We start from the raw sequence: 13,588 nt of genomic DNA on the forward strand, positions 1-13,588 counted from the left end.
GGGGCAAGCCGTCGTTATAAATAAGAATTTGTTCTTAACTGAATTGCCTAGTTAAATAAAAATAAATACATCTGAAAAGTCTAAACAGGCTTTCATACAACATGGTCTCCTGGGAATTCGATGACCGCCACACAGCTGTAACTGTGATTTAAGGCTCTCCAGTAGTAACCGGACAGTTAAACCGTGAGGGTCCATACTTACAACATATTCAGAGGGAAAATGGGTACATATTCCATGCGTGATGTACATGAGATGCCATTCTAGTTCCTCTCTGCCACCTAGTGCTCTCTAGAGGTATTACATTAAAGAGCAACACCAATGTTAGAACTGTACTTTTATTTAGCGTATCCACATGACTCAGGTATCAGTCTCTATTCAGACACATTTGTTCATTGTTGTTCTTTCCTGTTTTTTGGAGGACATTACATCTTCCAATTCCTGAGGCAAAGAACAGTATATTTTAAAACAGTACAAAATAGCAGACTGAGAATCCAAAATCATAAACAAATGTAATATTATTATTATTATATATATATATATATAAATTATCTGTTCACATGAGTCTGGGATAGGTATTCAAAGGTGGTTACAATGTATCACTTTGTGACAAATGTATTTGTGAAAAAGCACTATAGAAATCTAATTTGATTGATTGATTTGATTGATTGGTTGGTTGACATCAGCCATCAGAGTGAGTTTGCAGTCCCTTGGTATTACGGTATGGCTTACATTACAACACCATATCCTTGTTCTTTACCACCATTATTGGGCAGACAAACAACATCCAAAACAATACAGCAAACAACCTCAGATCTTTATCCAGCACATCCACAGAAACAACCTTGACAAATATATTCAAACAGTAGAAAAAAAAGACACCACAGAATAACAGTCACAGGTGCTGTTGGTCTCACAGCTCGTCCTTGTCTGTCTGTGAGTCCGAGGATGACTTGAGGTCAGTTTTGGAGTCCTTGAAAACCTTTTTGACAGGGATTTTCTCTGTCTTTTTTGTCGCTGGCTGTTTGACATTTGTTTTTGCTGCAGGTTTTGCTTTAGCCTTGTCTGCTGTCTTAGCGTTGGCTTTGTCCCCTGCTTTAGCCTTGTCTGCTGTCTTAGCGTTGGCTTTGTCCCCTGCTTTAACCTTGTCTGCTGTCTTAGCGTTGGCTTTGTCCCCTGCTTTAGCCTTGTCTGCTGTCTTAGCGTTGGCTTTGTCCCCTGCTTTAGCCACTGTTTGAGTCATCGCTTTTTTGTTCTTTGATGCATCCGCTGCTTTAGTTTTGACCAGCTCTTTCACCTTAGCTTTGTTACCCTTTTTTGCAATGGGTTTTTCTGCGTGCTTCTCTATCGGCTTCTCATTCTTTTTATCCTCTGGATAATCAGATGGCTTTTCACTAACTGTTTCTGCTGGTTCCTCAGGCTTCTTCTCTGCTGGTTCCTCAGGCTTCTTCTCTGCTGGTTCCTCAGGCTTCTCCTCTGCTGGTTCCTCAGGCTTCTCCTCTGCTAGTTCCTCAGGCTTCTTCTCTGCTGGTTCCTCAGGCTTCTTCTCTGCTGGTTCCTCAGGCTTCTTCTCTGCTGGTTCCTCAGGCTTCTTCTCTGCTGGTTTGTCATCTGGTTGGTATGCCTGCTCCTGGACTAGGGTTGCAGCTTGACCAAGAAGCGCAGACTGGTCAAGAGGTGTAAGCTGTGGTTGTGAGCTCTCTGTCTTTGTCTTTGTGAACTCTGTGTCCGTAGGAGAGGAGAACATCTTCAGCATCTCTTGAGCTTGGATCCGGTCCTGGAGACACACACACAAATTAGGTATGTCTGAAGCAAGAGAAACTGATGAAATGTAGATTAATCAATAAATGGAAAGCGTTGCATTCTCCCTCAGATTACAAAATAGCCCATCACAACATAGAAAGATAGAAAGAAAGACATGATATACACGATTCCAGATGAAATAACTGATAGATATGCTACCTTCTCCTCATGTTTGGGGTCAAGGGTGAACCACAGGGCCACAGCACACCTCTGGCCCTTAGTGACCGCTCTCACCCCGTGAGGGTTCTCATTCCCAGCACCGAACCCAACCACACGACCACACTGAGGACGCACCTCCGCCTGGACAATACAGGCCAGTGACATCAGTCATCATATGCTCAATTAACTTATACCTTAAAATAAATCATGGCGAAACAACTGGTTATACTCTGTAGCACTCAAATCCACATCATTGATTGACACTTACTGTGACCGTTTTGGCATCCAGTTCAGTGAAAATGAAATCTCCTCCTTCAAAGTCATCATTCAGATAGAGGATTGCGCTAAAACACAACAGGAACAAGAGAAGTGTTTTAAAGACAGTGGTACATGATGATACCTGCAAGTGCAGTAGATGTTGCTGATACCTACGTTATAAGTATATGCATGGTGTGTGTACCTGTAGTCTCTGTGTGTGTGTGTGTGTGTGTGTGTGTGTGTGTGTGTGTGTGTGTGTGTGTGTGTGTGTGTGTGTGTGTGTGTGTGTGTGTGTGTGTGTGTGTGTGTGTGTGTGTGTGTTTGTATACCTATAGTCCCTGTTTGTGTATGCAGGTGGTTCTTTAATGCACTCATTGAGCTCAGAGACCAGCAGGCAGTTGTCTGCATGAACCGGGTGACTCAGGTTGTCACGGCCATCCTGCTTCTCTGTACAGACAGGAGATGGAAACATAACTTACTGCATGTCTATACACTCAGACAGGCAGGTGAATAATGTGGGTTAAATGACATCCTGGATTTGATATAGACAACTTGAAGAAAATGTTGTTTTCCCATAGTGGTGAATTCCAAAAAGGACCTAAACTCATTCTGTCTGGCAGTCAGCCACAATACTGTCCCCTGGGTGCCCACCATAGTTCACTTTCTTACCGTCGATGGCGGAGCGGCAGACTAGGTGGGAGTAGGAGAAGTAGAGAGGAGAGTCCAGGCGGAAGTACGACTCCAGGACCCCACGCACCTTCTCAGTCATGTCAAAAAACAGGCGGGCACTCTTCAGGGGCACAGTGCCCTCCTGTACCAACTATAGAACAGTACAAGATCATCAGAAATAGGTGCTTTCTTATCCCTAACTCGCTGGTAACTGTACATTGATGCCATTGGGCTGGGGCTCAGCTTTAGATAGGTTGGAGATAAAGCTGAGTCTAGGGAATGAAGCTAGCTGGGGTTGGGGGAAGCTGAACATACTGGGTTAGGATCAGAGTTGGCAGTGCTGGGTTAGTGGTGTTTGGGTTATGGTTTGGTAAGCAGGGCTGTAGTGTGTAGAGTCAGTAATGTACCTTAATAGCCTTGAGGACAGTGACTCCTTGGAAGCTCTCGCTGGGTGAGTGGGGGGAGGGATGGCCTTGATACCCATCACCTTTCAGCGCAGCCGCCTGACAAACACACAGCGTCAACACACACAATAACAGAATCATGCATTCAGTTTTAACACACAGACCATCAGAAACACACCCTCCATTAACACACAATCAACATACACACTGTCAAACACACACAAACACAGTCAATCACACAGACTAACTAGCCCTGACTCCCACTCACATTAGAGAGGCGGGTGAGCTCTCTGCACTCGTCATTCGAGATAAATCCATCCAGTAGAACCCTCTGAGACCCATTCAGCTGCTTTGACGACATAGTAATCTTGATGTCATCAAACAACAAAGGACCACCTGGTAGGGACAGAAGGAATGAATATAGAGAGAGGTGCACGTCAGAGTATTCTACACAGTCCACTGACATTCCCAAACTTCATGCTCTAAAAACCCTACCTTCTCGTACGATCTTGGCAATGTCAGTCGACTCCTTGTTCTTCTCCTCCACCAGAGTTTCAATCTCCTTCATCAGATTCCCAATCTCCTCAGTGATCCTCGCCGCAGTCTCCCTTTCTGCCCTGCAGGGGGCGGCAATGAACAGGTTAAAAGGTTCAAACAAATTGGAGAGCAGAGCCTATTCTGAAATTGAGAGCATACATGTATGTACTATGTACCAGTGGATGCTGGTGTCACTTTAAATTAGAGGACGGATCATTGTAATGGCTTGAATTGAATGAATGGAGCAGTATATTTGATCATTTTCCATTCGAGCCATTACAATGAGAGAGTACTCCAATTTCTCCATCCACCAGCCTCTACTTGTCTGTACGTGTATTTCTCATACTTCTGCTTCTCTCTCAGTTTGAGGGGCATGACGTCTGCAGGGGTCCAGGAATCCTGCAAAGGAAAGGAAAGGATGTAAGATCACATGCTTAAACCACTTGATAGTGATCACCTATCTTGTAGAAACAGTGAGACACAAGCGAAGATCAGAGACATGTTAACCTACCGGATCAACAAAGGTGATTCCAAACACTTCATAAGCAAAGTAGAGTAGCTCCTTTTCCAACAGGGACTGCTGAATATGCTGTTTCACCACCTGAGAGAAGACATGGAGGAAAGTGGGTTGGAAGCATGGGGCATAGGTGTGTGTGTGTGTGTGTGTGTATGTGTGTGTGTGTGTGTGTGTGTGTGTGTTTGTGTGTGTGTGTGTGTGTGTGTGTGTGTGTGTGTGTGTGTGCGCGCGCGCTCACACACCAGTCTAGCGGATATGGCTGCAGCCTTGTCCTCCCCCAGCACAGCGGAGTAGTAAGCCAGGTTCTGATTCATCACCTCCTCCTCTGGATGGAACAGCAGGTAGGTTTTAGCCCACTCTATGGCCTGCTCATACTTCTCACCTGAGAGAGGGGGGAAGGAAGAGAAGGAAAAAGAGAGGGATAAGAAGAGACTGGTATGAGAGGAGAGGCAGGCACAATCAGATACAGACAGACAGCAAATGCTCCTGATTCTTTCAGTGAATAGGGACTTAGACTCACTGTTGTAGTAAGAGAACTGTAGGTAGTTGAAGTGGGAAGGGAGGAAATCCTCAAATGGCTTGTCCTTTCCCACGGTGGAGGCTAGCTCCACAGAACATTTCTGCTTACAGTTCAGAATCTGCATGTAGTGGTCTGACAAAGACAGGGGTACAGGGTTTAGGCTTTTATCCAAAATGTTAGCTTGAAGTTGTTTGGGGATTTAGTCTGTCTTAACACTCTATCTCACCTGTCATGGACTGGAACAAGTCGGCACTGTACTCCATGTAGTTGTATCCGTCGTAGACGTAAGCTCCTTCACAGAGCGCCCGGCACTCCTGGTCCGCGCTAAAGTACTCCTCCACTGCCGCCTCAAAGTGGTCGATGGCCAGACCGAACGAGTCTGAGCTGTAGTACCGCTTCCCTGCAAGGAACTCTGCCTGAGAGATGGATTAGAGAGCAGAGCACGGAGTCAGCAGATCCTAGACCCTACCCCAACCTTGTACCAATTAGGTCCCTTGTCACTTCTCCAGTGCCCGATGCCTGCCCTTTCCAAGTAGGCAAAAGGGTAAATGGTTTCAGTCTGACTATGTGTGATTCTAACTGTTCTAAATGGTATATCACTGGTCCTTTGTTGCTGCATCATAACTGATTCATTGTCAGTAGTATAACTAGTGCATAGTTACTGTTATAACTGGTCCTTTGTTACTGGGATAACTGGTGCATAGTAACTATTATAACTGGTGCATAGTTACTGTTATAACTGGTGCATAGCTCCTGTTATAACTGGTCCTTTGTTACTGGGATAACTGGTGCATAGTAACTATTATAACTGGTGCATAGTTACTGTTATAACTGGTGCATAGCTACTTTTATAACTGGTCCTTTGTTACTGGGATAACTGGTGCATAGATACTATTATAACTGGTGCATAGTTACTGTTATAACTGGTATATAGTTACTATTATAACGGGTTCATTGATACTGTTATAACTGGTGCATAGTTACTGTTATAACTGGTGCATAGTTACTGTTATAACTGGTCCTTTGTTACTGGGATAACTGGTGCATAGTAACAATTATAACTGGTGCATAGTTACTGTTATAACTGGTGCATAGCTCCTGTTATAACTGGTCCTTTGTTACTGGGATAACTGGTGCATATTAACTATTATAACTGGCGCATAGTTACTGTTATAACTGGTGCATAGCTACTGTTATAACTGGTCCTTTGTTACTGGGATAACTGGTGCATAGATAATATTATAACTGGTCCATAGTTACTGTTATAACTGGTATATAGTTACTATTATAACGGGTTCATTGATACTGGGATAACTGGTGCACAGTTACTGTTATAACTGGTGCATAGTTACTACTATAAGGGGTTCATTGTTACTGTTATAACTGGTGCATAGTTAATGTTATAACTGGTGCATAGTTACTGTTATAACTGGTGCATTGTTACTGTTATAACTGGTGCATAGTTACTATTATAACGGGTTCATTGTTACTGGGATAACTGGTGAATAGTTACTGTTATAACTGGTCCATAGTTACTGTTATAACTGGTGCATAGTTACTGTTATAACGGGTGCATAGCTACTGTTATAACTGGTGCATAGTTACTGTTATAACTGGTGCATAGTTACTATTATAACGGGTTCATTGATACTGGGATAACTGGTGCATAGTTACTGTTATAACTCGTGCATAGTTACTATTATAACGGGTTTATTGTTACTGTTATAACTGGTGCATAGTTACTGTTATAACTGGTGGTTACTGTTATAACTGGTGCACAGTTACTGTTATAACTGGTATATAGTTACTATTATAACGGGTTCATTGATACTGGGATAACAGGTGCATAGTTACTGTTATAACTGGTGCATAGTTACTGTTATAACGGGTTCATTGTTACTGGGATAACTGGTGCATAGTTACTGTTATAACTGGCGCATAGTTACTATTATAACTGGTGCATAGTTACTGTTATAACTGGTGCATAGTTGCTGTTATAACTGGTGCATAGATACTGTTATAACTGGTGCATAGTTACTGTTATAACTGGTGCATAGTTACTATTATAACTGGTGCATAGTTACTGTTATAACTGGTGCATAGTTACTACTATAACGGGTTCATTGTTACTGTTATAACTGGTGCATAGTTACTGTTATAACTGGAGCATAGTTACTGTTATAACTGGTGCATAATTACTGTTATAACTGGTGAATAGTTACTGTTATAACTGGTGCATAGTTACTGTTATAACTGGTGTATCGTTACTATTATAACTGGTGCATAGTTACTGTTATAACTGGTGCATAGTTAATATTATAACTAGTGCATAGTTACTGTTATAACTGATGCATAGTTACTGTTATAACTGGTGCGTAGTTACTGTTATAACTGGTGCATAGTTACAGGGATAACTGATACATTGTCACTAGGATAACTGGTGCATAGTTACTGTTATAACTAGTACATAGTTACTATTATAACTTGTGCATAGTTACTGTTATAACTGGTGCATAGTTACTGTTATAACGGGTTCATTGTTACTGTCATAATGGGTGCATAGCTACTGTTATAACGGGTGCATAGCTACTGTTATTACTGGTGCATTGTTACTGTTATAACTAACGGGTGCATAGTTACTGTTATAACTGGTGCATAGATACTATTATAACTGGTGCACAGTTACTATTATAACTGGTGCATAGTTACTGTTATAACTGGTGCATAGTTACTGTTATAACTGGTGCATAGATACTATTATAACTGGTGAATAGTTACTGTTATAACTGGTGCATAGTTAATGTTATAACTGGTGCATAGTTACTGTTGTAATGGGTTCATAGTTACAGGGATAACTTATACATTGTCACTAGGATAACTGGTGCATAGTTACTGTTATAACTAGTACATAGTTACTGTTATAAGTGGTGCATAGTTACTGTTATAACTGGTGCATATTTACTGTTATAACGGGTTCATTGTTACTGGGATAAATGATACGTTGTCACTAGGATAACTGGTGCATTGTTACTGTTATAACGGGGTGCATAGATACTATTATAACGGGTGCATTGTTACTGTTATAACGGGTGCATAATTACTGGTATAACGGGTACATTGTTACTGTCATAACGGGAGCATTGTTACTGTCATAATGGGTGCATAGCTACTGTCATAACGGGAGCATTGTTACTGTCATAATGGGTGCATAGCTACTGTTATAACGGGTGCATTGTTACTGTTATAACAAGTGCATAGTTACTGTTATAACGGGTGCATTGTTACTGTTATAACGGGTGCATTGTTACTGTTATAACGGGTGCATTGTTACTGTTATAACAAGTGCATAGTTGCTGTTATAACGGGTGCATTGTTACTGTCATAACGGGCGCATTGTTACTGTCATAATGGGTGCATAGCTACTGTTATAAAGGGTGCATTGTTACTGTTATAATGGGTGCATAGCTACTATTATAACTGGTGCACAGTTACTATTATAACTGGTGCATAGTTACTGTTATAACTGGTGCATAGTTACTGTTATAACTGGTGCATAGATACTATTATAACTGGTGAATAGTTACTGTTATAACTGGTGCATAGTTAATGTTATAACTGGTGCATAGTTACTGTTGTAATGGGTTCATAGTTACAGGGATAACTTATACATTGTCACTAGGATAACTGGTGCATAGTTACTGTTATAACTAGTACATAGTTACTGTTATAAGTGGTGCATAGTTACTGTTATAACTGGTGCATATTTACTGTTATAACGGGTTCATTGTTACTGGGATAACTGATACGTTGTCACTAGGATAACTGGTGCATTGTTACTGTTATAACGGGGTGCATAGATACTATTATAACGGGTGCATTGTTACTGTTATAACGGGTGCATAATTACTGGTATAACGGGTACATTGTTACTGTCATAACGGGAGCATTGTTACTGTCATAATGGGTGCATAGCTACTGTCATAACGGGAGCATTGTTACTGTCATAATGGGTGCATAGCTACTGTTATAACGGGTGCATTGTTACTGTTATAACAAGTGCATAGTTACTGTTATAACGGGTGCATTGTTACTGTTATAACGGGTGCATTGTTACTGTTATAACGGGTGCATTGTTACTGTTATAACAAGTGCATAGTTGCTGTTATAACGGGTGCATTGTTACTGTCATAACGGGCGCATTGTTACTGTCATAATGGGTGCATAGCTACTGTTATAACGGGTGCATTGTTACTGTTATAATGGGTGCATAGCTACTGTTGTAACTGTTGCATTGTTACTGTTATAACGGGTGCATTGTTACTGTTATAACAAGTGCATTGTTACTGTTATAACGGGTGCATAGCTACTGTTATAACTGGTGCATAATTACTGTTATAACTGGTGCATTGTTACTGTTATAACGGGTGCATTGTTACTGTTATAACAGGTGCATAGTTACTGTTATAACGGGTTCATTGTTACTGGGATAACTGATACTTTGTCACTAGGATAACTGGTGCATTGTTACTGTTATAACAGGTGCATAGCTGCTGTTATAACTGGTGCATTGTTACTGTTATAACGGGTGCATTGTTACTGTTATAACGGGTGCATTGTTACTGTCATAAGGGGAGCATTGTTACTGTCATAATGGGTGAATAGCTACTGTTAAAACGGGTGCATAGCTACTGTTATAACTGTTGCATTGTTACTGTTATAACGGGTGCATAGCTACTGTTATAACTGGTGCATTGTTACTGTTATAACGGGTGCATTGTTACTGTTATAACGGGTGCATAGCTACTGTTATAACTTTTGCATTGTTACTGTTATAACGGGAGCATTGTTACTGTCATAATGGGTGAATAGCTACTGTTAAAACGGGTGCATAGCTACTGTTATAACTGTTGCATTGTTACTGTTATAACGGGTGCATAGCTACTGTTATAACTGGTGCATTGTTACTGTTATAACGGGTGCATTGTTACTGTTATAACGGGTGCATAGCTACTGTTATAACTTTTGCATTGTTACTGTTATAACGGGTGCATTGTTACTGTTATAATGGGTGCATAGCTACTGTCATAACTGTTGCATTGTTACTGTTATAACTGGTGCATAGTTACTGTTATAACGGGTGCATAGTTACTGTTATAACGGGTGCATTGTTACTGTTATAACGGGTGCATTGTTACTGTCATAACGGGAGCATTGTTACTGTCATAATGGGTGCATAGCTACTGTTATAACGGGTGCATAGCTACTGTTATAAATGTTGCATTGTTACTGTTATAACGGATGCATAGCTACTGTTATAACTGGTGCATTGTTACTGTTAAAATGGGTGCATTGTTACTGTTATAACGGGTGCATTGTTACTGTTATAACGGGTGCATAGCTACTGTTATAACTGTTGTATTGTTACTGTTATAACGGGTGCATAGCTACTGTTATAACTGTTGCATTGTTACTGTTATAACGGGTGCATAGCTACTGTTATAAATGTTGCATTGTTACTGTTATAACGGATGCATAGCTACTGTTATAACTGGTGCATTGTTACTGTTAAAACGGGTGCATTGTTACTGTTATAACGGGTGCATTGTTACTGTTATAACGGGTGCATAGCTACTGTTATAACTGTTGCATTGTTACTGTTATAACGGGTGCATAGCTACTGTTATAACTGTTGCATTGTTACTGTTATAATGGGTGCATAGCTACTGTTATAACTGTTGCATTGTTACTGTTATAACGGGTGCATAGCTACTGTTATAACTATTGCATTGTTACTGTTATAACTGTTGCATTGTTACTGTTATAACTGGTGCATTGTTACTGTTATAACGGGTGCATTGTCACTGCTATAATGGGAGCATTGTTACGGTTATAACGGGTGCATTACTGGGGACGAGTAGTGTCAGTCTCACCATGTGCGGCCGGGCCTCCAGGTCTTTGAAGTCCTCCTGCTGTACTCCTGCCATCATCCTGTAATAGTCCAGGTTCTGCTTCATCTCCATGTGGTCTGGGTTGGCCAGGAAAAAGGTGTTTGCCGCCGCCACAGCCTTATCCAGCTTGTTGATCTACACAGGTAAGAGAGATACTTAGTACATCAAAACAATGACACAACATAATATGAATAACTCTCACACAACAAGCAAACAAAGAGAAGTAGCACATTAAGACTCCAAAGGCTTCCCTAAATGCTCCACCTCTCAGAAGTCTTCTGTCATCTGGCTAGGAGCCAGGACCTCCTGGAATGATGTAACAAATGTGTGAGCTGCAATCACCAGCATGCTGTTTCAGGCAACTAGTCATTATCCTATAGGCTTCCTATAGTATACATGAATCTCAGTGGAGGCTGCTGAGGGTAGGATGGCATATAGTAATGGCTGGAACAGAGCGACTGGAATGGCATCAAAGTTTGAAACCATGTGTTTGATACCATTCCACTGATTCCGCTCCAGTCATTACCACGAGCCAGTTCTCCCCAATTAAGGTGCCACCAACCTCCTGTGATAAATGTTGCCTACCACCAGGGACTGTGTCTCTTTTACAGATGTTTGTGTTTATGTTTGTAAATCAGTACATATTTTGCTCATATCGATTGGCATTAGTAAATAGGCAATATGGATAAACAATGTATGACCTGCAACTCTCAGGAACTGCAGGCCTTATAGGTTGCATGCATTTACTTTATTTAACTAGCCACTCTTACTACAATGTAGTAACCCGTTTATAAACAGACTTTTAAACTGAGTTTGGTTTTAGGCCTCTCCTGTTCATGTATAGGCCTATTCTAACGATAGCTAAAGAAACTCTTGAATGGCAGGTATATAGCATGCAGAAGCTGCTGAGTAGCTTCGCTTTTTGATGACAAGCCCCAAAAATCGAGAAGAATCAAGCGCCAGAACGTAAGTGGTCTGTCTACATAGCTAGACTCCACCTAGAGACGTGGCACGGCCGGCTGGGGGGTTGGGGAAAGCTGAGCAGATCACGTAGCCTACAGTTAACGAATTGTTTGAGGGAAGTTTGAATGAAATTGGACAAAATAAAGTGCCATGACCCTTATTTTGTCATGTAAGTGTGATAAATGTGCACCGAGATTCAAACAACATGAACATGTTGTGGAATAAGATATGACGCAGGAGCATCTTACTCCACAACATGGGATACTGTCTGTGTGGAAGATATATTGTAGCAAGCCTATGCAAGATATAAAAATGTATAATGCATAACTTTATAGGGCCTATTTGATCAACTCTTTTTATACCTTGAAGTACGCGACTTGCAGGTAATTGTAGGGGGTTCTTTTCTTAAACTCAAGGTCCACATCTTCAGTGACTTTATGGATAGTTGGTGGTCCAATTTTCTCACTTTCGCAGGTATTTACACAATCAGCCCTTTTCATAATTTTCTGGAAAAAGCCCAGATCTTCCACGGAGCCAGCGCCTGGTACTGGCACGACCATGCTGGATAAAGGCTCCCCGAAAGCGCTCTGGTTGGCACAAGTTATCCGGCAATGCGCCTTCACCCTGCGAATCGCAGCCTTGTTCCGAAGCGCTCTCTCCATGTTCAGAATGACCGTCATCCAGTCCCCCTTGTAGTAGGCTTCCACCGCGGTGTCGAACAGCAGATCATAAGGTTCCAGAATAACATTACTACTGAGCTGCACGTCCGAAAGGCAATATGGGATGCAAACGCCTAAAATCGCTACTACAAAACGCCACAGCATTCTGGAAAATGGGACCTCTACGTGGAAAGGAGCAGTCGTCGGCAGAGAAGTGAGCTGGAAGTTTAGCCGGGGCCTGCAAACTTCTGTCGGTGGGTGGGATTAACTGGGAGTCGCTGAGACGAACAGCCCCTGTGAGGTGCCCCACCGTCTCACGACGCACAGTGCCGCTGTGGCCCAGTTCACTCTCTCCTCACAGGCCGGCCAGACAACATCAAGGTCCAATTTAAAAATGATCAATAAGTATATAGGTCATATTCAGTTGTTAAATTGTCTATTTGAGTATGATAACAAAAATGTGTCTCATAAATATTTTTTCTAAGATGTTATCACACTCTAAATAGCCTAGTCCATTTAACAATAGACCAACCAAGGGCTCTCTGGTATAAAAAAACAAACATATTTGGGGTCAGCAGGTGTTACAAAGTTTCTAGAGTCAGACCATTTCCTCTGAGACACATAAGATATAGTAAGCTTAATTCTATAGCTAGAGGACTCCTGATATCCACAGGAGTGATAAGTATATTGTTGTCTTTATCTGTTGTTGTCTGCATGTTGAATAGTACTGTCTTTTTTTTGCTAACTAGGGACCCCCGCATGTTGCTGGCCAGGACTCACTGGCTGTGTCTGAAAGGACCTCAGCCACCCGAGCCACGGCCTGTTCACCCCGCTACCATCTACAAGGCGGACACAGTACAGGTGCATCAAAGCTGGGACCAGGAGACTGAAAAACTGCTTCTATCTCCAGGCCATCAGACTGTTAAATAGACACCACTAGCCAGGCTCTGCCCAGTACACTGCCCTGAACCTTAGTCAGTGTTACTAGCCAGATATCACCCGGTACTCTACCCTGCACCTTAGAGACTGCTGCCCTATGTACATAGTCATTGAAAACTGGTCACTTGAATAATGTTTACATACTATTTTACATACTTCATATATACAGTGCATTCGTGAATTATTCATACCCCTTTTATTTTTCCACATTTTGT

General features: G+C 41.7%; 1 protein-coding gene across 4 annotated transcripts; it reads right to left on the reverse strand.

The window, feature by feature from the left end:
* Positions 1-321: 321 nt before the first annotated feature.
* Positions 322-12,718, reverse strand: LOC110528058 (prolyl 3-hydroxylase 1). Of its 4 annotated transcripts, none has more exons than XM_036983611.1 (16): positions 12,138-12,718; positions 10,795-10,947; positions 5,091-5,280; positions 4,865-4,996; positions 4,587-4,726; positions 4,339-4,428; positions 4,174-4,226; positions 3,786-3,907; positions 3,559-3,686; positions 3,294-3,389; positions 2,887-3,037; positions 2,547-2,664; positions 2,228-2,303; positions 1,960-2,100; positions 1,580-1,774; positions 322-1,531 (listed from the first exon to the last, which is right to left on the reverse strand). In XM_036983611.1, the coding sequence occupies exons 1-16, from the start codon at positions 12,597-12,599 to the stop codon at positions 911-913; spliced, it is 2,868 nt and encodes a 955-aa protein (XP_036839506.1). In that variant the 5' UTR covers positions 12,600-12,718; the 3' UTR covers positions 322-910. The 4 variants fall into 4 exon arrangements, with proteins under 4 accessions (XP_036839506.1, XP_036839505.1, XP_021465521.2 ...); XM_036983610.1 differs by having other exon boundaries at positions 322-1,183; positions 1,226-1,774; positions 12,138-12,717; XM_021609846.2 differs by having other exon boundaries at positions 322-1,057; positions 1,142-1,774; positions 12,138-12,716.
* Positions 12,719-13,588: the final 870 nt, after the last annotated feature.

This window comes from Oncorhynchus mykiss, chromosome 7 (genome assembly GCF_013265735.2).
Source record: "Oncorhynchus mykiss isolate Arlee chromosome 7, USDA_OmykA_1.1, whole genome shotgun sequence".
NCBI classification, from domain to species: domain Eukaryota; kingdom Metazoa; phylum Chordata; class Actinopteri; order Salmoniformes; family Salmonidae; genus Oncorhynchus; species Oncorhynchus mykiss.

Bases quoted from the DNA above. Each gene is read 5' to 3' on its own strand.
- LOC110528058 (XM_021609845.2), bottom strand. From the start codon at position 12,599: ATGCTGTGGCGTTTTGTAGTAGCGATTTTAGGCGTTTGCATCCCATAT. The intron at 4,227-4,338 runs GTAGGTTAACAT...TTTCCTTTGCAG, and splicing joins GAATCACCTTTGTTGATCCG to GATTCCTGGACCCCTGCAGA. The intron at 3,038-3,293 runs GTACATTACTGA...ACTGTTCTATAG, and splicing joins CTGTCCTCAAGGCTATTAAG to TTGGTACAGGAGGGCACTGT.